Here is a 25,346-nt window from a genome sequence, read left to right as displayed (position 1 = left end):
ACATACAGCTAGGTACAGGGATGTTATGAGTGATGAAAAGATTGGGAAAAAGACAACAAAGAAAAGCTCACCTTTTCATTGATCTTCTTCATGTCCAGATTCTGCGTCTTGGTATTAAGATCTGCTAAGGCGCGTTTGTTGGCGGCGTTCTTGCGGTTGAAGTCGTCCTTTCTGTCTTCTATCAGCCGCTCTGTCTTGCGACGTGTGTCCGCCGATTGGCTGACAGTGCTGGGCACACTGGTGGTGGATTGGTTGGCACGTCGCTCGGCATCACGGGACCTGTCGTAGGAGCTGCGGATGCTATCATAGGCACCTGGGAGGAAGAAGACGATACAGGGACAGTCTCATCCAGTGTCCTGACCACAGGCCCACAAAAGCATTAGGACACATACACCTTAAGATATGAAAAGATGAAAGCTGGATAGATCACGGAAATGCAAATAGAAATGTACAAAATGTAAGCCAATGGATTTAAACAGATGTCATTTTGACACCGCCCAATAGCACGAGATCACTGCACTCACCAAGGAAGTTGGAGTTCTTCAAGATGTCCAGTTGGCTGTTCAGCTGATCAGAGGTCAGGTTGAGCTCCTTGGCCTCTCTCTCCAGGGAACTCAGCTCATTGCTGGCTTCATAGTTGTTGTCCTGCACACTGGTCAAGTCCCCCTCCAGGCGGTTTAGGGAGTCAGTGGTCTCACCAATACGACCCCTTTGAGGAGGTGGTAGAGTAAGAAAAAGAGCAAGAAGAGGAGTTGGAGAGGCAGGATGAAGAGAAGAAAAAGGAGAAGAGAAGGACGAAGGCAAACATTGCCATAATTTCCTTTCATCTCATGATTCTGTTATGCCTCACTGTGTCACTGAACAGCATTGTATCCTCGATAAACTTCTACTCCACTGTGTATGTGTTTATGTTTGTGTTTTAAAGTGAATGTATAAATTACTATGCATGTTTCAGGGCTCAATGTTAAGGATTTTTTTACTGCCCAATTGGGCCAGCAGGTTATTGTTCTACTTGCCCCAGGTCCATTTCCACTGGTTATTGTTATTGATGTTAGTTACTGGCGGTGTACCAAACATCTGTGTATATGTACCTTAAGTCCTCAATGAGCCCCATGAGTTTGGTGATGCCCCCGGCGGTGGCATTGCGAGCGTTGACGATGCCCTGGGCCTGCGCCAACTTCTCCTCCAGGTCCCGGAAGCTCTTCTCGTAAGCGCCGGTCAGGCCGGTGAGCTGGATCTCGCGGGCTCGCTTGGTCAGCGCCTTGGTGCGCGCTGCCAGATCCTGCACCACGCGGTCCCAGTCACCGAAGCACTGGTGGCAGGGCTGGCAGTCTGGGAACTGGCCCGAGAAGCCGCGGGCGCACTGGTCGCACCGCACGCCAGACACGCCCTGCTGGCACGCGCAGTGTCCCGTGACCCGGTCGCACTGTGACGTCTCGATGCCACGCCTGTTACAGTCGCACACTGGGGAGAGGGGAGCCCAGAGGAAGAATAAGAGGCGAGAGGCTCCTACAGTAGACTAAACTGATGACCATATAAATGTAAACAGTGTAAACCAATCTGTTAATATGCTACATAGTGCCAATCTAGCAGGAACAGCAGCAAATTCCATTAATGGAGGAACACAGACACCGCTTGTATTGAATTAGCAGTGGAATGGCTTCAATTCAGGCCTCAGGACCTGAATTAAAACCACTGTTTGTACATGAAGTCACCAGAGTGGCTGAAAAAAAGTTCATGACCTGTGCCCCCTGGGACAGTTATCTTTGTGCAAACCTAACTATCCCTACAGACAGACTGACCTCTGCACTGAACCCTGGGATCCCCCCAGTAGTTCTCCTGGCAGTCCCTGCAGGTCTTCCCTCCAAAGCCACTACGGCACTGGCACTGCCCTGTGAACTGCAAAGTGGAACACAGAGACTTTGAATAAACAGAGCAGCTGCTTTATATGTTGTTCCTAACTAGTGCTGGGGAACCTGTGATTGGAATGTAATCTTCTTTAGTGGCCCTCATACAGCTACAGGGCTATTAAGCCATGGTCTTGGACAGCCTCCAAACCTGCCTAGACACTTTATTCATCCGATTCCAACAACCATTGTGTTGATTCAGTTTAGCTGTGTTCATCTCTGAGCGCTTTCAGAGCGGGTTAAAAAGCTGCAGAATTGGAAAGCCTTCCATTGGTGGGTCAGAACTAATTTATGCAGGTATAATTTCTGGATTTCCCCACCAGCTCCAGCTCAGTTTATACCCCTAAAGACATAGTAAAACACACCTCATTGCATGTGGGGCTGACTGCATTGTTGGGGTCACAGTTGCAGGATTCACAGCCATGCCCACTGGCCAGGTTCCAGTAATTGGTGGCGCAGTGGTCACAGGTCAGCCCGATAACATTGGGCAAGCACTGACACTGCCCAGTGCCACGGTTGCACACGCACTCATCTCGCGTGGAGCACTGTCTGCGCTCAGTGCCCAGGAAGTTGCAAGTGCATTCTGGGGGATTGAGTAGAGATACAAATCCAATGTTTACTACTCTAATAAACATATCATCACAGCAATATCAGTATACTGTGCACAGGAAAATGAACTGGTTATAAAAAGGCACATAACATAGCTGGTTCTTACATTTTTTCATTGGTCTCATCTATGTTTGACCACATGCCAACAAAAGAAGTCCAAAGCGATTCAGTAACTCACTTCGGCAGTTCCGGCGCTTGGCGTCCCCATAGTAACCGCTCTTGCAGGTCCCGCAGTCGGGGCCCTCTGCGTTGTACAAGCACTTCCTGCACTCCCCGGTGCGCCGATCACATGAGTCCAGGTCGGTGAGGTCAATATTGTTGCTGCACTGGCAGGGCTGGCAGCGCCCACCAGGCTTTGAGGGGTTGCCATAGTAACCGGGTGCGCACTCCTCGCAGCGAGAGCCTGGTGAGATCGGAACAGAAGCCAGTCAGAGGAGGAGCAGGAAGGGGAAACTCCCAAATAAAAACAGGCAGGGAGACCGTCTCAGAGGATTCCAGTTTCCATTCAAGGCCACACCAGCGGAAATGACTTCCAACTGGCCTTCCAACAGACCAAGTGAGAAACCTTACAGAGCATGATGGTTTCAACAGATATGGCCCAGAGCAAGAACTGCCTTCAGACACAGAAACATGACTACACCAAGAAAACAACTGTTGTGTTGAAGCAGCCAAGCAACTTTTTACTCAAACCTTAAACTACAGCTTTGAAATAGACCACTGCTGGTTTGAAAAATGCAACAATACTACATTAATACCAGTCAGTGGCATTAAAAATGTGTTAATCTTTATTAGAGCGTCCATATTTTAATACATTAATTTTTTTGCAACTCTGCATTGCCAAGAGAAAGTGTCTAGGTATTATAGCTTGATTAAACAGTTATCAGCAGAATGCTAATCTGCTAGATATTAGTGAAAACCTCCATTAAAGTCACACATTTTCAAGGCAGTATAACAATCAAATGGATAATTTGTTATGCTGTATATTCAAGCATCAACTGTATAGCTGATGAACTTGCTGTTCTAATACTGGTTCTGAGGGTGTTACCAGCCTCTGCACTAGTCTCTGTTACCCTTCAAGTGCAATTATATGAACCTACGCAGTTAACTTTGTAAGCTACTCTGGATAAGTGTGTCTACTAAATGAGTGTAATGTGCCATCAAATGTAATGCAACATCAATGGGGAATTATTTATCTAACACTCAAAAGAACCCGCTTCCCCAGACATCTTCTGAACTCCATGAAAAGAAAACATTCTTGGCATTTTTCATCCAGCTGATGGCAGCCGGGGAGCAGAGGGGTGCTGAGATCTGGTTTACTCGATTTTAACTGTAGCTGTTCTCTGCCAACAGCACATCTCCTTCCAGAGAGCAAAACACACGCAGAGAAAGACTGGGATTAAGTTAAAATGATAACATATTGACTATTGAGACGATAAAAAGACATTGCTTCTAACGTATCTAAATGGATTGCTAGATAAAATTATTTTTTGTTATGGCGACATAGTAACGGTTAGCCATAGTTCAAGATTCATAAGGAAAGCTGAGTTCACCTGCCTGCGGACACAGCAGTAAATTGGCAAACTCACATGATATCAAGAATTATACTCTGAGCGTACAAAATGAATCCGGAGGGGCAGCTGGTGTCTAACAGGAGAAGGCACTGCATGAGGTACACCTGCTTCCAAACAAGACCTTCTCAGTTTCCAGTCATTTGGCAGAGGGAGATGAAAGGCAGATTTGCACTCATGACCGGTGCTTGACTTTTAGATGTGAAAGCCACATTAAGCTTCTTATGTACTTTGCAGCAAAGTACATGGATCGACAGAATATGTACATTCAATTCCTGCTGCAGCGAAGATATCCGGTTTTTCCCCACAGTCTCTCCCAGGTTTTCTGCAGTGTGGCGGCTGCTCTACAGTGCTCTCTGACAGCATGGCAAAACACCGTTTTGTCCCCTTCCAGTGACGAACAGCTGGGCATCGCGATGGTGGATGGCTATCTGACTGTCCTATGTTTGATTCAGGGTTGCCAACCTTACCAAATTTGTACTTACGAACAAATTGAATGAAAAATGGCTGTTTTTATGAACACAAATGCACAGGAATATCAAACAAACAAATGATTTTCAAAATGCATTTGCATGCATTTACAGAGCCCAGACATATACATGAGTGCTGACACCCATTATGAATTGTGCTCAAAACCCTCTTAAGGATGAAGCCAGTTCTAGCCAGTACTTAAATACATAAAATATATAATCTCTTTTTTGATGGAGGGGCACTCTTGGTCTCTTAACCCCTTGCCCCCATGCCCTTTTATAAGCATGCCTGGCAAACACAAAGTGCAAGTTGCAGAATACCACGCTAGCTATCAATCACAGATACATTTTCAGGAAGCGCAACAATCAAACACTTGCCAATGCAGTTTCTCCTTTATATTTAAATCTATATAAATCTATATTTAAATATGAATTTCCAAACAGCCTTTGAGATGTATTGATTTACAGACCGAAATAACAGAAATGTTCACAGACTGTATACATTTCTATATAGTTGGCAACTCTGAGTTGTGTGCTGGCTTGAGCAAGCAAGAGTTGCAAGCACTGGGCAGTGCGTGTGTATGTGTGCCCCTACTCCACCCCACCCCAACCCAATCCACCGCATCCTCACATGCACTGATCCAAAACGGACACAATCCTAAGTCCTGGCTAAAGGTAGTGTTTGGGGACACAATCGGTCTACATTGTGGTGGGAGTCTGTTGTGACACTGCACGGTGGGGAGGAGGCTGAAGCCATGCAGGGGTTGGATTTGGGGAGGGGGTTTTGGGGTGGTTTCTCCATTACTCACGCTGGATGTTCCCCTCGGAGCGCTTAACGATCCCTATGCCGAGTTGAGGGGAGGGTGGGATGGGGTTGGGGGGAAACAACAGACATTACTGAACTGGAAATAGAACACCAACGCCGCTCCCCTTCCACTGCTGAGGCCTATCAGCACCTAATTTCACCCGGGCTTACCACACCACTCCAACACATGTACACAGCTGAGGGGTCTCTCAAAAATTGTCATGAAAGACTATGATTTATCAGGATTACCATTGCTAAACGGAATGGGCAGCTAGAGTACCTGGCATGTTCTCGAAAAACGTATCAGCACTTCATTATCGATCATTTATGTCCACCAATTTTGGGTTTTTGGAAACAGCTAAGGAAGTTATATGGTGGCTGTATTGGCAAGTAGATGGATTGGTAAACAGTTTGCATGTCCAGTCAAACCATCCCCTGAGTTTATTTCTTAAAGATATCTACACTGTGTGCAAATATCAGTTTTGTCACAATAACTCTTCATCTTGGTGTGATGATACGGAAGCCGGCCACCCTGGCAGAGGGCAGAGCCACTTAGCCGTGCTCACCTGTGTACCCCTGTTTGCAATTGCAGACCACTTGTCGATTCCGGTTGTCTTGGTAACAGGAGGCGGCAAAGTGGCGTCCACTTGCGGGGCTGTCGGGACAGGGGCAGGGCCGACACTGGCTCCCCGAGCCAAGCACTGGGTTGCCATAGTATCCATTGGCACATCTACGAGAGAAATCAATACAGGTTAATGCAGGGGTTCATTAACACCGCCATCAAAATACTGAACCAGCTGCCTACAAGCCCCCATTCTGTCTCTCCCCCCCCCTCTCCTTCTCTCTCTCTCTCTCTCCAGATGTCCTCACCGCTCACACTTGTCCCCTGCAGTGTTGTCTCTGCAGTCGAGGCAGCTGCCGGTCCTCTGGTGGCACTCCTTGGCGTGCCCGTTGCACTGGCAGGGCTTGCAGCTGGGGAAGCCCCAGTGGCCAGACTGGCAGCCGTCACAGTGGGGGCCGAAGGCGCCAGGGCGGCACTGGCACTGCCCTGTGTACTGCTCACACATACGGCTTCGGGAGCCCTCGGGGCTGCACTCGCACGCTGGGCATGGAGACAGCAGGGGGCGCCGTCAGGAAAAAAGCTCAAATGAAGACTCTGAGAGTTAACAACCGTATGGGTCCAACAGCTAACATCTGCCCCCAGGCGCTTACCTGAGAATCACGTTATTTTCTTTTTCAAATGTCATGTTTACCAGCACAGTAAGTGCTGAGTGGGTCCTGAATCAGTAACTGGCAATGCAAATACACTGTGAGTGTGTGCTTGAGTGCTGTATCTCACATCTCCAGTGCTCCAGAGATAGTGCTAATTAAGTGATGTCAAATTTTTCAATCCTGTTTAGAAATGCCTTCCAACAATTAAAGATAATTAAGGTAAAAGCAATAATGACAAATTACTTCAACACAAACAGTAGCAGTAATTTTGTACATCAGCAGTTATGAAAACATCATGCTGACAAACAGTATGAGAGCAGGTGTGCTGCTGTTTGACCCGTGATTGGATAAGAGACAGCGGAGGTCCGTGTACGGGGGCAGGGAGCACTCACGTTTGCAGCCCCCTGGCCCGAAGCCGTAGGTCCCAGGAGCACATTTGTCACAGCGTCTGCCAATCATGCCGGGCTTACAGCGGCACTGTCCTCCCCGGGCGTCACACTCTGAGCTGATTGAGCCCTGGGGGTCACACTGACAAGCTGGAGGAGAAGCATGCTTGTGTCAGTATCGACCTATTTAAGCAGCCTTTCACCCTTCACTGAAAAACCTAGACCACATAATTACCAAAGAAAAGCCCATTTTACTGCTACACGGTTTTTTTTTTACTGCTACTGAACAATTACAGGGTTGAGTGGAACAAGATTATCTCATTCTGTGTGTGTGTGTGTGTGTGTGTGTGCATGTTTGTGTGTGCACGCGTGTGAGTGTGTGAGAGAGGACACACCACTAAGACCCCGTCCTTTAGTTTTGAGGCTGTTCTGCATTACCATGGGCATGCTTTTGCTGCACAATAAGGTGACCAATAGGACAGGGAGGACATTGAGACACACTGGGTCCTGTGGGGGGCGTGGCCTACAGAACCCCAGCCTATCCCGCCTCGCTCACCCAGAGCCCCGTCGTTGACGATGGCCGACATGCTGATGATCATCTTGGCGCAGAAGTCGCTGAGCTGCGGGCGCGACACGGCCTTGGCGCTCTCGTGGCAGCGGTAGCGCTCGTAGCTCTGCTTGCGGGCGATGGAGGCTGGATCCCCGGCAATGAACATCTCCATGGAGGAGTAGCGGGGAAGGAGAGCGATCTGCGCGACAGGGAGGAACAGAGGGAGGAAATGAGACGGTGAGGGGAAAACGACAGGCAGGAAAGAGTGAAAGGGGGAGCGGAGAGAAAGGGTGACAGGTAGGAGGTTATGGGAAAGGGGAAAGGAAGAAAAAAGAAAAGAAGAAGAGAAAGAACTGAAACAAGAAACAGGCATGTGTTCCAGACCTCTGAATTATATGAATGATACCAGCTTAATGATATGCAGAGGTGTTCACAGTTTTGCTTGTGTAGTGAATGCAACCATATTATTATTTAAAATGTAAGGCAGTACTGGAAGGGGCCTGGTACTCACAGAGTCTATGAGGATGTTGGTGTTGGGGACCTTGTTTCGACCTGAGTAGCGGGTGAACTCCAGGCGCAGAGTGTATGTCACCCCCCTCTCTAGACAGATAGGCTGAGGAAGCACCACGTACCTGCAACATGATCAACGTACCATCAATCAACCAACAAACCATCCTGCGCAGTCTTTCAACCCATAAATCACTCTCTGTCAAAATCCAATATCCTCATTAGAATCAGTCATCCTGTTGTATGTGTAAACAATAGACTGTTAGACTATGTGTGTGTGCATAGGTGTGTGTGTGTGTGCGCATGTGTGTGTGTGCGTGTGTGTGTGTGTGTACGTGTGTGGTATGGGTGTGGTATGGGTGTAAGTGTGTGTGTGTGTGTGTGCGTGTGAGTGTATGCTTGTGGTGTGTGTCCGTGTGTGTGTGTGTGTATGCTTGTGGTGTGTGTCCGTGTGTGTGTGAGCGTGCGTGTGTATGTGTATGTGTGTGTGTGTGTGTGTATGCTTGTGGTGTGTGTCCGTGTGTGTGTGAGCGCGTGTGTATGTGTGTGTGTGCGTGTATGCTTGTGGTGTGTGACCGTGTGTGCGTGAGCGTGTGTGTGTGTGTGTAGGGCAGTAGTGATAAGCCGGTCCTCAGTCAGACCTGGCTCCAGCAGGCAGAGACACAGTCAGCAGGTCGTCTGCAGGGATGGTGTTCCCGCACGGGCTGCTGGTGGGGATCGGACCGGGCCGCACCACCGTCACACGCACCTCCTCCCAGTCCCGTGGCATCTGGGGATCACACACACACACGTTAACATTCACTCACACAGGTACAACCCACACAAAGCATACGCCACCAAACAGAGGAACAACATGGGTGCAGTAGCGAGACTGCACTGTGTCTGTGAAAGACTGTCTCACTGTGGGCAAATCACTGTGGGCAAAGGCACACCGTAATTATTCATGTTGTGGATACAGTGGAGGCGTGGCCTTCACCTGCGGCTCGTAGCGAATCAGGACATCATACTCCATGGAGTAGGGGATGTTGTTGATGGAGAACTCCAGGCTGCTTCCCTCAGGCACCTGGGCAAAACCGGTGCCAGTCCAGGTGATCGGACGACCCGGCTGGTGCTCTCTTTCTTCCACAGTGCAGCCCTGCCAGAACACACACATTCACTTACAAACACACACACACAAACCCATGTACACATACACAAATGCACCCAGACACTTTATACACATGGACACACAAACCTTCACATATACGTAGGCAGACACACATACACATATGAGCACTCCAATCCATGTACATAAACCTAGGTGCACACGCACCAGGGAAAATCCACAAACACACAGGAGCATGTACAGTATACACAAGGTGTGCATGGACAGTGTAAATGAGCAGACAAGGCAGGACAGCAGTAATAAGAGTGCCATAGTGTTTTACCTGTCCCAGTCTAGAAAGTTCCGCCTCATAGATGTAGTGATCCAGAGCCATGAAGTAGTATCCGGACTCCACCTGGTCACACTGACGACCCCTCATGTGACTACGACAGCGACACTGACCTGTCTCCATGGAGCAACTGAGAAAGAGACCACCGGGTCAGGACCTCAGTGCACACACACATACACACAGCACACACACACATACGTAAAAAACAGGCACAGACACACACACACACACACACAGGCACACACCCACAGACATACATACACACAAACAAACACACGCACACACACACACACACACAGGCACACACCCACAGACATACACACACACACACACACACACAAGTCCAGACTGGAAGAATACTCACTGATTGTCGGTAGCCCCGCCCACATCGCAGTCACAGTCCCGGCAGCCATTCAAGTCGTGACTCAGAGCCCAGTGTTCCGGCTGGCAGAGCAGAGGAGACAGAGAGGCACACACTGAACACACACTGTCCAGCTCACAGCAGCCTCCAAGCACAGCTCACTTTATTCTGGCTCCAGCTCCAGAGTGACTGAGCCCATCAAGCGCCTCCACAGCTGTCACATTGTTTCAGATTCCAGCAGCATATTCAGACATTTACAGGAATAAGACACAGCTAATGCCGAACTTTTGTTTGTAGGCACATTATTATAATCAAGATAGTAAAGATAGTGATAATGGTTGAGATGAGATGTGTGTTTGTGTGTGTGCATTGTGACAAGCAGCTAAAGTAAAGAGGGGAAACTAACTTAATACAGCACACAGCTACAGAATGTGAGCAGAATACTTGGGAGTATAGCCTGTCTTAGGTTAGGTTTTGTGAGGCTTGCTGCATCCGAGAGGCCAATTAAGGCATGTGTAAATCATCCGGAAAGGCTTTGACTCCCTGAACTAAATTTAGACAATGGTGCTTGATGTGGAGGGCACATTCCTGGATACTGTTACTGGCCAAGAGAGAAAACAGGGGCTTCGCAAGAAGATGATTCACTGTCAGTCTAAAAAAACACATGCAGTGCTGTCCATATGACAACACAAGTACTGTAACACAAGGTAGTGTATGTTCAAATATGGATTTAAGACAGATAAATACAACAAGGACTTGTGAAATAAAGTACATACGTCATACAGTATTTGTACATTTGTAGATTTGTGGAGGGAAGCTATATTTAGCAAAGTGCAAAGTAAAGTCTTTTGTGTTAATTTAACTCTAATAGAGTGTATATAAGTCCAAGAATACAAATGTACTCTATCAGAGTTGTTTTAACACTGTGTCGATTTAACACATTTTACTGTGTATAGGGGTGGGAAAATGGAGGTCTGGATGTAGCATAGCACAAGTGGAGATTAAAAGGACTGAAACGGTGGTGTAGGTGCAGGTGTAGCCAGGACACGGGTTATACCAGGCACTGGTTGCAGCTCCGCCCGGTCACCAGGCGCTTGCAGAAGCAGTCTCCGCTGACAGGGTCGCACTGGGGGGTTTCAGCCACTGTTCCCCGGGTGTCGCACTGGCAGCCTAGGGGAAAGAGGAGCAGAGATGCACTGCACGGTCATACGGCCACTAGGGGGCAGCACTGAGACAGGGGTTTATTGCGTCTGCTGGGACGCACAGGGTTACCATTGTGGGTGGTACTCACGCTGGCATCCGCGGGGGTTTTCCGCACTCAGCCCAAAGAAGCCAGACTTGCACTTGTCACAGCGCGGCCCCTCCACATGATCCTTACAGCGGCACTGCCCAGCGATCATGCCCTGGGAGGGGTCATCATGCCCGTCACAGATGCCCCCATCCAGGGAGCCATCTGGGTCACAATCACAAGCTGGACAGGGCAATTAAGACAAGTCATTAATGAGACTCACACTCACACACACACACACACATACACACACATACCCACAATTAATGAATTTTCCTAATGCCGATCTTCCGAACATACCAAACTGAACTCACCCACACACACTCCTGGGTCCCGGATGTCCCTGGCTGGGTCCTGGTAGTAGAAGGGCTTGCACATCTCGCAGTTGCGGCCCATGGTGTTGTGGAGACAGTCATCACAGACCCCGCCACTCACATTCCCTGTGGCCAGGTACACCGCCATGTCGAAGTGGCACTGGCCGGAGTGCCCATTGCAGTTACATTCTGGGAAAAATCAGAAGAGGCACACAGACAAAGCTCTTGGTTGTCACAAACTTGATAAAATCCTTCGGGTGTTAAGTAATAGACTATTTATAAAGGAACAGACAGACTAAACTAAGTTCCAGCCAAAGCTTCATATAACAAGAGCTTAAAATTTCCATTGAGGCAGCAGGACAAATTGGGCCCTTGTGTTGCCATGTCTCACTCACTCTTGCAGGCATTAGTGTTCCTGCCCTCAGCTGGCCTCCAAGGCATGTCGTTGTAGAAGTCCTCACACTGCTCACAGTTTAGGCCCTTGGTGTTGTGCTTGCAGACACACCTCCCATGCACCTGTGGGCGCAAGAGAACATATTACAGCATGCCCTGTATTAGGCACTGAGAATCTTACCTTCTGGATCCCAGGACTTCCCTTTACCCCATTCAGTTTTGTGCAAAATATGGAAGCTGATCCCAAATCTGTGGCCGTGAATGGATTACATCTGTAGCTTGTTCTCAAACCCAAATGTGGACCCACGCATCAGCCTCTATCCAGTCTTTACTCTTTCCTGGTTCACATCCCCTCGGTTAATATTTCAACCTTCTTTATTTAATTCTTTTTTTAAGTCAATTGCAGCAAATTACATAAACATAATTAAAAATCCCTTTTAATACCCTAGACCGTGTACTCACTGTAGTGGTGATATGAACATATCGTATGAAACACAGATTTAACTATTGAGAGTTAAAGCAGAGCACCACTGCAGGGCCTGGCACGCGTGCCCCTCTCACCATGCCCTCGATGTCGTCTCTGATCCCAGCTATGGGGGCACACTCGGAGGCGTGGCCGTAGCAGAAGCAGTTCCCGCGCACCACCAGCTCGTACAGCGCGTAGTAGTACTTCTCCTTGATCTCCACTCGGGAGTCCAGCAGGTTGTCTCCGAGAGTGTGCAGCTTGGTGAAGTTCACACGCAGATTGGTGATCTTCAGCTGGTCTAAAGGACAGAAATGCGGACGGGAAGAGGGGGGAGGGTGAGAAGGAGGGGAGAGAGAAAGTCCCACTTTTAAAATCTAGTTAGTCATTTTCCTAATAAGTGAGCAAAAGACCATATCACCCTCCGGCCACCTTGGAGGGCTTTTCAAATATTGCATATATTTCTTTATCACAAGATTTGTAGCATCTTTAAACATTAACTTAAAAAAGCATGTTAATTTGTTTCAAAGACCACGGTTCTAGAGTCTTCCCCCTCACTGTTAGACCACACCCCGCATCTCCTGCTCCCTTTATCAGTCCCACTCCGGGGGGGAGCCTAACATCAGGTGGGAGGAAGTGGCCTCAAGCCAAGCGTAGCAGACCCGCTGTGCCTGAATGATTAGTTTTGGATCAGAGAAGGGTAATGGGGCAAGACGGGGTGCAAATCGAAAAAAGAGGCGTGAATGTTAAAATCATAAACAGACACTGCTGGTACTGTGTGTATCCTCAGTGAATGTGGCATGAATCACTTACAGACACGGCACATTTGGTAAATCAAAGTCCAGCTGAATTACCCCCGCCCCACACACACACACAAACACACACACAAACACTCACACACCCTTGCGCGGTCCATGAGACATTTTTTCAGGATCAGCTCTCTATGCCATGAAATGAACTTTGACAAGAGAACCCATCACAGTACTATTTGTGAAGCTATGGTATTTCATAAATCTCTGCATACACCTGGACATCATCTCTTTTATATAACTGTACTCATGCCTTCAAGGTCATCATGCAATCTTTTGAATTTACACACCAAAACTGAAGTGCAGTTAACCTGGCTTTGAAGTGAAAGTGCTGCAAATGGACTAGAGGGAAACAAATGGACAGTGTGTGTGTGTGTGTGTGTGTGTGTGCATGTGTGTGTGGCTCGACACCAAATTGACTTTTAAAACTCACACTGAATTTATTTGGTAATAAATTTAAGATTGAAGCTTGGTTTCCTGTACAGGAACAAATCTTTTTGGCCTGTAGGCAGCGGATTATTGAGGTAGCATTTCTCTCGGTCTCGGACTATGGGGATGTTATATATATAGACATGCCTCTGTCTCACACTTGAGGTCACTAAATGCTGCTCACCATTCGGCCCTCAGGTTTATTGCGGGTGATGCTTATCGCACCCATCACTGCGTTCTTTACCAGAAAGTAGGCTGGTCATCACTATATGTCATGAGAATTTTTCATTGGTACCTGTGTATTTACAAACCGCAAAAAACACCTCCATAACTTTCACAGCTTATAATTAGGAAAACTGGTATCCATAAGATATGCTCTCCGGAATGGTTGTCACTTCAGGTTCCTGTTTAATGATGTTTAAATATATATTTATTTATTCATTTATTTAATTCTGTTTTTATTAGTATTTTATATAACTATATGTTTTATATAACTAAATATTTATTTATTTTACTCTGTGCTACTTTTTTCCTTTCTAATTGTTGTGTTTCATGTGTACATTTGGCACACTTGAAAAAGAGGGTACCTGCTCTCAAAGTGTCTCCAAGCGTAAATAAAGAAAAATGAACGAATGAAATTAAATGTGTGTGTGTGTGTGTGTGTGTGTGTGCATGTGCATGTGTGTCTGTCTGCCAGGGAGAGAAAGAGCACAAGAAACAACAATTCAAAGGCCTATCAGTTTTCGCTGATTTTGTTATCTGGCGGTCTCTCTTTTCTTTGAGTGGGGCCCTGTTCTCAGGACCTTGACTGTAGCAAAAGCTACTCCCTTTCCCACTCTGGGGGAAAACAGAGACACAATGAGACTTACAAAACTGAGCAGGATACACAGTGTGAGGAGATTTCAGTGACTAATGTATTTGTGATGGGGAATCGGATACGGAGAGAGCTATGTGACTTAAATTAAAGGGAAGAGGAACTACGGGAGTTGGGGGGGGGGGGGGGGTAGTTGCCTGGAAGAGGGGTCCCAGCCTGTGAATTTCTCATTGCTAATATGGGAGCATGGTTATCAAATTGCTAATGTGAGCTGGGGCAGAATGTGAGGGCAGCGGCAACAGCTGGCCTTAAAAAGGATCCATTCCTGGGACACCACAGAAAGAAAACTTGTTGGCGGTAAAATCCTCCTAGAGTATAATTCCCATGGTTACCAACCAGCAAAATCATTGAGTTTAATAGTCACGTGTATAAAGGTAAATAAACAGTACTCTATAAACCACACATTCAACAATTTAATTTATCAGTAATTGCACTGAGACATTTGGGCATTGTCAGTAATTTCAAATAATATTAAACTTTCCATCCCCAAAATAATTTCCTTATCTTCTGTGTCCTCTGCAAGGAATGGTTCTCTAGACTAAACTAATGCCTTGTTTGATATTTGGTACAGAAGGCTTAATGTAAGCACCCCCCCCCCCCCCCAATTCCTTTTGTTTTTTTGGATCTGATGTTGGTATTATGTGCTGCACAGGATAAATTTCACTGGCCCTGCTAAATGCGCTGCCATTTTACAATTACTGCAGCTATTCATAAATAAGTATTCCCCCTTCCCCTATCACAGTTAATTAACAATATATGAAGAGCTGTTTTGCTCCGACACACAGTGTATCAAGCCAGTGTAATGAATCCGGCTCATCATCCATTTTGCATTGTCTTCAGTCCAATTGAAAAGAATGTACAGGAAAAGGCTGCAGTGGATGTGAGCTTGTGTCTTGTTACAGTGTGTTTCAAGTACACTCTTGATACTTTAAGGGAAAATTGTGTTCACTGGTTTCTTGTAACAGCTAATGCCAGATCAAATAAAAAGTCGTATTTGTGTGGGAGACTGTTTTTTCCATTTCTCCATCTCTTCATTTTACGCTAAAATCTTCCATTGAGTGTTGGCGCATGTGTCCGCAAATATATATATCCCTCACATTAATGAAATCATTGGGTTTTCTCCTTCTCCAATTTGTAATTTAGCATAAAATGAGGCGCACGGTTCGACTGTTATTGCTACCAACTCTCACAGCAAAGCTCAAAATAATTATACTATTGTAATTCATTTTACTCTTCAAAGAGGCTATGGTCATGACAGTGGCCACTTGATCCAAGTGCAGGGGTTTGAGTAGCCGCTGCCATGGTGAAGTACTCAAGCTATAGCGCTCACATCCACTGTGTGCTCGGGAGGTACTGCTCACTTACTCTGAATGTTGGGGCTGTATGGGTCCTCAATGCGGATCGCTGGGTCCAGAACTCTGTAGATTACCTGAGAGGAGAAGGCCATTTGTTAGCCAGGATTTCACCCATATTGGGGAGACAGACAGTACAAAGGCCGCCACCACTGTGTTTCAGAGGTTACAGATGCAGCTTAGACAGACGTCACAACCGTTGAGGGAGGCAATTAACGTGAGATTCACCCCTCTAGAAGACCAGATATGCATGAGTGCTGTGAAAAAGATTATGGATTGGATTCTAAGCAAATGAATGTAAAAAAAAATCTAAAACTATATATAAATCCTTGGCTCACCTCTCCTTCCGTGGAGGGCTCGATGTCGGAGTAGCGGGACTCACAGACGACATCATCCACTCTACGCAGAGGCCCCAGGGACACATCAGGGAAGACAGCGGCACAGTCATAGGCGAAGTAGCGGTACGTCTGCCAGGTGCGGCCGAAGTCCGCCGAGCGCTCGATCAGCATGGCGGCCGGGCGGAACGTCTGCAAGAAGACCAGAGCCGTTTCTCACGTATTACCAAGGAAGGACTTAATATATGGATAATACCACTGTGAACCACAGTCTGTCACATTGGAACAAAATCATTTTATTAACACAAGATAAAATGGCAGTTCAAATTCCCCGTGTGAGTGCCTGTTCAGGATGTTACATTTAATAAGACATTAAACATGTAATTCAAACAGAACGCTAAGGCCAACCTGGCAGAGCTTCACTGTATCAGATCCATTTTCAGAGATGCTCACCTTGAAGGTCATGATGAGATGGGTGAAATGGAACTCTGCCTCCAGGTCCAGCTGAATGCTAACAGCAGACTTCCCTAAAGACACAAGAGACAGGATAACGTTTATGGTCCTGTGCAGACCTCCTAAAGGCTTAGCATATTGATGCTTACAAAACCACAATATGTCATGCATAATGGACTGAACAGAGAAAAATCATGTAGTATGCAACCATACTTTTCAGTAATCCACTGTAGAGTGCACATCAAGCCAGGGAAGACACATAGGTTTCCCAAACTTAGGTAATGTGCATATGAGCAAGAAAAAGAGCAAGAATACAGCTAGGAGAGATAAAAAGCATAATAAAAATCCAATAGGAATATAAATAAGGCGATATGTAGAAGAGATAAAGGAGTAAAAACAACAATAAGGATGTTAAAAAGGCTATCAACTGGACTTGTGCTTTCTGATCATCTAAAGGTGCTCCACTAAGGTACATGGAAAACCAGCTCAGCCACTACTGACAGGTAGTTGTACAGGACCCAGCTGTGGAGAATCTCCCACACCGCATGGTTCTGGTATTTTAAACAGAGAAACTAAACACTTAATGAAACTCGTCAAGGTTCTCTCAAGACCTTCGCTCTTTGCACAGCTCTCAAGTTCAGAAAGCATATGCCTTACAGCGGAGGCTTGTCAGGGACACGTTATCACGCAGTACCACTTCTGGGACCTCTGCTTTCATGTGACCTTTCATACAAGACTGATGGGGCATTCCTTTCCTCGGAAAGTTATTTTCAATAATGCTATTTTTAAAGAGCAATAAACAAAAAATTGCTTCCGGAAATGAAATTGTTTAAAAAATATTAAACTTTCCACAGCACAGCACAAAGTTATTCTCTTTTTAAAACAGCCTTTGAATGTGATCACAAACTAAACGACAGTGGTGCTTCATAACCTTATGCTGCCGGCTATGAGATCAAGTAAAGCAAATGACGTCAGGACTGAAAAATTAGAACTGAATACAACAGAAATGAGAGACTCTGGTGCTCTTTGATTCAGTCGTCATACCATTGTCATTTTTGCCCCGGGGTCCTCTAAGAGGCATTGAATTTTCACCAGTAAGACACAGTCAAATATCAAAAGCAAAGCACATCGTAGGCCCAAGACCACATTTCCATCTTTCCATCACTATTGAAATAAACAAAAGCTAGTAGTTAAAGTTCCTTTAACCACCATGATCATAATTACAGTTGCTGTGCGTGTGTGTGTGTGTGTGTGTGCATGTGTTGCAGTCAGACAAAGGGAGGGAAAGGGAGAAAGAGAGGGAGGGGGAGGGGCTGGCACTGAGACGCACGGTCATGGGCGGAGACACACGGGGTCTGAGAGTGAACTGAGATTAACCTGTTGTTCATAATGCACAGCCAAACAGGAAGGAAAGGGAAGGAGTGGGGAGGAAAAGCAAGGCGTGTAGCCTGCTGGGGTCTGGGAGCCAGGCTCACTGTTCAATAGCGCACTGTTTTCACTACGAGGGCGTTGTGTTGCTAACGCTGACCAAGAGAGCCATTAGCAATGGGAAGGAGCGCACCCCATACACACACATAAATATACAAACTCACACACGCACACAATGACAGGATTGATGTAGACATTGGCCAGATTGAGAGCAGGGTGGCAGATAGGGTGATGACCCCCATCCACCGAGGGCAATCTAGGGGAATTTAGTAGGGCTGCATCCAGCAACAGACGACTGTGGTCAGCACGTGTGTCAGCACAAATCCTCCACTGTTTAGCGTCACATATTTTCAGCTCCACCAGAATTTCCCTAGGAAATTGTTCAAAAATAGTGGCTGTTTCCTGCAGGCGGGGCCACAAGCTGGACTGTGTAGCATTGCATTAATGTTCAGGACAGTTCCTGTTCTGAGCAGGGGCCATGGAATAACTGACTGTTTGTCGCTGATTGTATACCAGCCTTGTGTCGCCTCACATAATAATCCATTTACCAGTTCCATTGCATTCGGCAATTAAAGTCTCGCTGCGTGCGATACGCGGTCCAAATAAAAATCAGTGCGGACACGCCACAACACAGGACATCTGTTAGCGCGCCGCCGCTGAAGGGTGTTCCCCAGCCCCAGTAGTAGAGTGTGAACTGGCACGCTGAGACCAAGCCTGTAATTACCAACATCTGTGCAGCCGGTCTTAACGGACACAGTGCAGTCTCGCTCGGAACAGCGTGGTACTCAGACCCGCGCCAGCTTTGCAGGGAGACCCGCACGGTGCTCACGGATGCGTCTCTGTGGCCCACAGGCGGAGGAGAGGGCGGCCGCCTGGAAACCCTTTCCCCTCTTTCTCCACGGCCCCTTCACTCCCTCTCTCCTTCTTCTTCTCTCTCTCTGACACTCTGTTTCTATGTTACCATGGAACTCGGTATCTTGCTAGTAGGCAACTTCATTCATCGCGACAGACTTGGGTTTCTTGGACTGGGCAGAAAAAAACAAAATCTAGAGGAATAATGAAAACTAAACTTTGACAATGTGTTGGAGAATCACTGTCCTTTTACACGGGCATTAAATGGTGTATACCACACTTACTGAGAATATAGAATAGGATTTCTCCCGCTGCGCAGAGACAAAAATACACGAAGACTGAATATGATTGTAAAAGGTACCGTTCTCTGACTGCCACCAGGTCTTCTTGCGGTGCTGTTTGAAGGTGGTGATGACGTTCTCGATGCGGTGGCTGGCGGAATTGTAGGCCGGATCGTATGGCCGCCGGGAGTCACACTGGAAGCACTTCTTTTCATCCTGCAGGGGAGGGTTTTCAAAGAGGGGGGGGTTAAAAGGAGGAAGCCCTCTGCGAACATTTCACACTCAAGTGTTCAAGTCTGCAGGTCTGTATTTCTGGGACAAGTTTACAAACAAAAAGAAATAACGGACAGGCAGGAACAAATCTTTAATGACTTGTTGACTGCTCTTGAATTACCAGCGACACTTAATTATCGATCGCAGCTTAATGTCACTTCGGACTAAACAGTACTAATAGAACAGCAGAAACTGTTTTCTTGCTATTTTTTTCTTAAATTGGATATATGGATTTTTGAGGACAAAAACTGGAATTCTTTAGAGACTGATACTAATTAAAGGATGCAATTACTACTACTTCCATTGCTTGTTATTAATGTGGCACATTTTCAGGGCTCTTGCATGGTGCATCTATTTGCAGCACTCAATCATACACTGATGTTCCTGATGGCCTGGATTGAATCCAGACCATCCCCTAGCTGACTGCAGCCAGGTACTAAATGGCATTTGAGTCATTCAGAGGAAAGGCATCAGTTGGTGGAGACGTGGAGGTCTGTAATGGTGATAGTCATCACTATGGTGGTACACGAACAGAGCCACTGTATGGATGTGCTGGATTACCAGTGATTTGAAGGCCTGGGGGTATGACGACAACTTGCCTGTAGATGACTGACGATACAGTAGGGCTCTTTCCTTCTCATGCCACAAGTGGATGAAGCCTTGAGTTTCTTTTCTCGTCCTACTAACAAGTCACCAGTCGCCGGGTAACAGCTACCATGGGTACAGCCGTGGGCCTGGTCTGGTTCCTGAGCAGCCACTGAACTAGCCAGGGCTGGAACACAGATATTTTCAGTTCATGTTGTGGTTTAGGTGAACTATATCAGCTAACACTCAGGGAAAGATATTTCACTTTGTAACAATTTATAATACATGCACATTACATTTGCTTTTATTCAACTGCCAGACACTTCCATTGGCATTCTAGGAAACAACACCATTTAAAAATAATAATGATAACTATGACCACAATTCATTTTCACATAATTTAAATAAAATTAATAAAATTGGTTAGTTGATATGTTAATGGCTTGTCAACACCACAAATGTTTATTTACGTTTTTACTCTCCTTAGTAAAAAAGTGAGGGTCTCCTCTCTAAATTTGGAAATAATTATGATTCTGCACAAAATACCCTGAACAAATTGCAGTTACTGAAAACTGTTGCACAATACTGACATGCTTTCAAATCTGAAGATTAAAGATGACAAGAGAAACAACCATTATATATTTGATCTCGTTGAAAGCCGCTGTCCAAATAAAGCAATTTGTTGAATGCAAAAATACAGCAACAGATTGTTCTGTAGACAGAAGGCAGGCGGCATTGACACAAAGCAGAAGGAGGGGGAACATGATCTGTTTAAAGCCTTCTGTCTCCGGAAGATAAAAAGCTACATTCAGATGTCAGTCATCATGAAGCTGAACCACGTGATCTGCTAGCTCATCTGGAGCTGCTAACATTCAACTGCACTGGTACAATATCAACATTACATACATTCCTTCAGAACATGTAGTGTTATCAGAATGATGGCCCTAACAAAAGGTCTTATCACCATAGCACCTTGGCAAACCATTGGCCAAATGCAAAGTTAACCTGGTCTTACCAAAGGGCAGAGTAGGCACACAGAACAGAGTAGCCACATATGTGTGTTTTAAAATAAATTTTTATGACACCCAGAGGACATCAAACATTCTTGCTGCCCCACATCCTGAAATAAACAGTGCCTCGAGGAGGGGGGAAGGGGGGCTATATTAGAGTAGCATTCCGAGGGAAAGGGGGGCGGGGCTTAATACCTGACAGACAGTTTATCTGGAACAGCTGATGTTCACATTCAGTTAGAAATACTAACAAATTCTGTACACGCATGCATTTTTTCCAGTGAACATTTTCAATCACCAGATGTACATAAAATGGTAATATATCAGAGGACCTCAGATCCTTTTTCTCAGAGCTGCCCCGAATGACCTTGGAAGAGCATGCCACAGAAACTTTCAGAGAAGAATCCGGAGGCTATCAACAAGAACCTGACAGCTCATCCGGCTCCCCGAGAATGTGCTGCCTAACACCAGTGCTTGTCTCACATTGCATCCAGGCTCCACATACACATTGGCTCGTCTTCCAAGCAAGTGGGCCAAAAACACAGGGCCTTTGTGCTCCTGTCTCAAGACCGGGTTTGCACCTTGCAAACCACCCGCCTTGTCCCGTACATGACCTACACAAAACCTGTCCCCGCTCGCCCACTGTCAAGGGTAGCACAAATGTGCTTCACGTTTGGCTTGTAGTCCTTTCATTCAAAAACAAAAGGCACGAATATGGTCCACTCTGAGTGACACAGGAAGCGGAATAAGCTAAAGGTCACTGCAAAATGATTTAATCAATAATTGCCCTGTCCATAAGCCTTCCTAATTGCTTAAGCTGATAGTAACTGGATCCACATGTGGGAAAATAAGTTCCACCTGCATAGATAATGTTGCTCTGGTACTGATTGGCTGTTATCTCAAAACCAGAGAAATGTTATCTCAGTTCCCTTCCTGCTGCCAGAAAATTCCCTTTTGATAATTCTAGCGCTGCACAGACCACTGCAATTACTGTAAAACCACAGAACTTGTTTTCGCAATTACTGCTAATCACTGCAATGACTGTATTACCAACCAAGGGAGGATGAAGGACAAAAAGCAAGCCTCTTACCAGAATATATAACCTAAGACCTACAGCTGTCAGATCTACAAACTTTAGACTGTCCAGGGGAGTAAGAGAGAGATGGAAGCAGAAAGAAAGGAGACAAAAAGAGAGGGCAAAGAGAGAGAAAGAACGAGAGAAAGAGAGAGAGGCCTGTGTGTACTCACAGCTTTTGTTGAGACAGTGAGAAAAACCATCCAGGCGCAACGTGATATCTATTTTCGTCACTGGAACGCAGTCAAAGGCAAGCAATTTTGTGCTGCAATTTGGGCTCCCAAAAACACTATCATCCTGTAGCTCCCCATCACAGACTTCCCCAGCACTCTACACCTCAGTACCTGCAACACAGGTGTGGCTATACCCCTAACACTCCACAGTGTCACTTTATAAATACCCTCCTCTTTTTGACATTGGCTTGACAGAGAGCACGGTGTTAGGCTTGATTTCAGCCCAGATAGAATTCTAAAATCTTAAAAAATTTCTGTCATTCCATCATGTTTTCCTCACACAAGATCATATAGAGTACCATGACATTCTTTACATCGCTCTTCTCATTTACAGCCATAACTAATTTACACAATCCTACATAATGTTGACAACCAAATCCCTGTTTGTAATAACTGCACGCAAGGGTATCAGGCAGATAGATGCTTGTCCTGCAGAGCTTCACTGCACCAGGCTCCTGCCAGTCACTGGTCTTAGCCATAAATGGGAAAACGGCAAGGAATGCAGCCAGCAGCTGAAAATGAAAAATACCTCCAACCTAACAAAGCACTGCTGTTATGAGAAACGCACTAAGAATGAGCTGTCCTTCCTCAGTTTTATTTCAGGGGTCTGTTACACTGCTCTCAGATTCTCCGTGCAGTTGATATATGATGACAACTGGGCAAACCTCAACAGTAGGAGACTCAACACGCAGTTAACATTCACTTCAGTATTAGTGCTGGTGAGAATGAGTGCTGCATTTTACAGTTTCCGAAAAATAGGCAATACGTAATTAATACAAAAAGTACAGATCTTTTCTGTTTCAGGAAATTGGGGTGATTCTGATTCCATGTATACTTTAAAGTGTCTCTCTAGTTCAAAGTGTGTTGTTGTTCCATCTATAGCTAAAACAAACCCAATGACTCTGGACAGAATCTTTCCCAGCATCCTTGTTGGCCTCCATTCTGAACGGCAGGACTAATCTCTCTGTCAGGCCAGAGGACGGGACAAAGAGTGAGTCTTTGTGGAGGGGCTCACCCTGTGGTATGTATGCTTATTAGAGCCCGTCATTTCACCGGGAAATGTTTCGCAGGATGGGATTAATACTAGTCCGCCTGTCAGCTTTATTAGCTGGAAGCCAATTTTTTTTCCCCAAAACCCACTCACTACTCTGAACAAGGTTTTTTCTTTTTTTTTTTAGCTCAGGGCTCACTAGAGTGGGTGTGGGGGGAGGAAGAGAGCATGAATGCTGCCCTGCATGGTTCCAAAAAAATAAGCCTAATTTCTCATGACACATCGCTGTGTTCTGTTTACATTCAAGAGGATGCTATGTGACTAAGACGGCACATTCAAGGATGATTGAGTGGCAGGGACAGAGCAGGCTGCCACACACTTCCTAAATAGCCTAACATAAAATAAACTAAACCAACTAAATAAACATCTTTTCAAGTGAAAAAAGAGATGTCATCAGGCAAAACATTGTTTCTACCATAGATATAATTTATGTGTCAAAATTTGTGAGCTGCCAATGACAGAACAAAAATCAATAGAACACTATTTTTGATAATCATAAATAAAACTATAATAGACTATAATAGATCATGTCATCAGAACTAGAGCAGAGCAAATAAAAAACTGGCCAGAAGTCTCTGGTAGTTTATGGTGACCATGGGAACAACCAATAATTACTGAGATAATTTTAATACAGCCTGGCAAAACTGAAAAACTCCAGAAATCTCAAAAGACTATTTAAAAAAAAACACCATTTGTTGTCAAACAACATTTTTTACCCTCTCTCAGTAATTAGCTCAACACTTTCCCTCAGTCCACTCATTTTGGCTAATCCACCATTGACTGTGTTGGCCACCCCAATGACAAAAGAGCCAATGCAACCCACCCCCCCCCCCCCCCCCACCCCTTCATTTCAGTCTTCCTGGCTCTCTCCCTCCCCATCGGAATCTTGGGAATTTCGCTGGGAATCGTGAATCCTCAGGGAGCGGCCAGTCTGGCTCTGGAGAGAAAACAGAGGCCTCTGCTCAGAGCCTGGTACCAGGGACATCTGCCCTTGATCAAACCTGAGGTTAAAAAGAGTGTGCCAAATGCTGATTGAGTTTGCACACATCTGTAACGCTGAAAGGAGCCAGGGGCTGGCAGGTGAGCGTGCGGCTCTGGCAGGCTGGGCCCTGACAGCCGCTCTCACACCCCACAGATGCAAAGCAGATGTTCCACTGCAAATCCAGGCCCACTACTTTGGCAGGCACCGGCCTCTCCAGTGCTGCACATGTGAGTTGCTAGGCGGAAGAATGCATGTGATACACTTGGAGTATTTTAAATCAAAAAGAGCAAATGTGCATGTTTGAGTACTTTTGGAGGCACTCTGCTCCCTGCTTCAGTGAAGACAACCGTGGTGATATGGCACGAAAGAAGGTTAAGAAGATTGGCTAGCGCAACGTTTGAAATTCCAGGGCTGTGGTTCTTGTGGTTCCAGTTCTTTTAGTTCTGTTTAAATTCATGTCTGATCCAGGAGCAACAATAAAAATACTTAGGACTCTGAGTATCCCTCCTTCGTTCAGGAAGAGGTTAATTGTCATGTAATCAAACCAAAAATAACAGCCAATCAGAATTCTCTAAATAAAACCTATTTAAAACATTAAGCTACAAAAACACACAGCACAACGGGCAATGATTTTACATTTCACCCTGCTGGGATTAAGACCAATAAACAAGCACTTCTAAGAACAAAGGCAAAAGAATTTGTCCTCAATTTATTTTGCAAAATGGAGCAATTATTTCTATGGTCTGTTTCCTGCCAATGAATCCCTCTTGACTGCAGAGTGAAAAGACATGGGGAGGTTTGGCTTTTCCTCCTGGTGAAGTGGTGAAGTACAGTTTGAACAGGGGGGGACAGAGCTTAGGAAAAAGACAGTGGGGAAACCTGTGATAGGCTGGACAGGCCTTCCTATTTTCCTCAGGCGTCCTCTGGGATAAGGATGGGGGCGGCACCATGGGGGAGAGAACCAATGATTCCTGATGACTGCAGCAGACCTCAGCTCCAGGAAAAGATAAATAAAACAGACTGAAACGTGCCCGAAAGTAGACAAGGCCATTTCCACA

General features: G+C 45.9%; 1 protein-coding gene across 3 annotated transcripts in view; it reads right to left on the bottom strand.

Moving 5' to 3' along the window:
• The window catches only part of lamb2 (laminin, beta 2 (laminin S)), a 36,275-nt gene that overhangs the window by 4,762 nt on the left and 6,167 nt on the right, over positions 1-25,346 (bottom strand). For 2 of the 3 annotated variants that reach the window (XM_064298165.1, XM_064298164.1), the window contains exons 3-28: positions 19,952-20,124; positions 19,160-19,295; positions 16,519-16,592; positions 16,069-16,257; positions 15,744-15,807; positions 12,365-12,567; positions 11,806-11,926; positions 11,411-11,599; positions 11,100-11,279; positions 10,866-10,978; positions 9,812-9,891; positions 9,442-9,577; positions 8,991-9,149; positions 8,656-8,783; positions 8,019-8,139; positions 7,514-7,706; positions 6,964-7,107; positions 6,230-6,461; positions 5,926-6,089; positions 5,364-5,396; positions 2,695-2,919; positions 2,273-2,490; positions 1,803-1,899; positions 1,092-1,464; positions 525-709; positions 72-313 (exon numbers count right to left, since the gene is read on the bottom strand). In XM_064298165.1, coding sequence (XP_064154235.1) covers positions 72-313; positions 525-709; positions 1,092-1,464; positions 1,803-1,899; positions 2,273-2,490; positions 2,695-2,919; positions 5,364-5,396; positions 5,926-6,089; positions 6,230-6,461; positions 6,964-7,107; positions 7,514-7,706; positions 8,019-8,139; positions 8,656-8,783; positions 8,991-9,149; positions 9,442-9,577; positions 9,812-9,891; positions 10,866-10,978; positions 11,100-11,279; positions 11,411-11,599; positions 11,806-11,926; positions 12,365-12,567; positions 15,744-15,807; positions 16,069-16,257; positions 16,519-16,592; positions 19,160-19,295; positions 19,952-20,124 — 4,172 coding nt within the window. The remainder of the gene's footprint in view (positions 1-71; positions 314-524; positions 710-1,091; positions 1,465-1,802; positions 1,900-2,272; positions 2,491-2,694; positions 2,920-5,363; positions 5,397-5,925; positions 6,090-6,229; positions 6,462-6,963; positions 7,108-7,513; positions 7,707-8,018; positions 8,140-8,655; positions 8,784-8,990; positions 9,150-9,441; positions 9,578-9,811; positions 9,892-10,865; positions 10,979-11,099; positions 11,280-11,410; positions 11,600-11,805; positions 11,927-12,364; positions 12,568-15,743; positions 15,808-16,068; positions 16,258-16,518; positions 16,593-19,159; positions 19,296-19,951; positions 20,125-25,346) is intronic. The other variant, XM_064298166.1, reaches the window with a different exon arrangement.

This window comes from Anguilla rostrata, chromosome 11, assembly GCF_018555375.3.
Source record: "Anguilla rostrata isolate EN2019 chromosome 11, ASM1855537v3, whole genome shotgun sequence".
NCBI classification, from domain to species: Eukaryota; Metazoa; Chordata; class Actinopteri; order Anguilliformes; family Anguillidae; genus Anguilla; species Anguilla rostrata.
The sequence above is the reverse complement of the archived record's forward strand: the minus strand, read 5'-3'. Positions and strand labels throughout refer to the sequence as shown.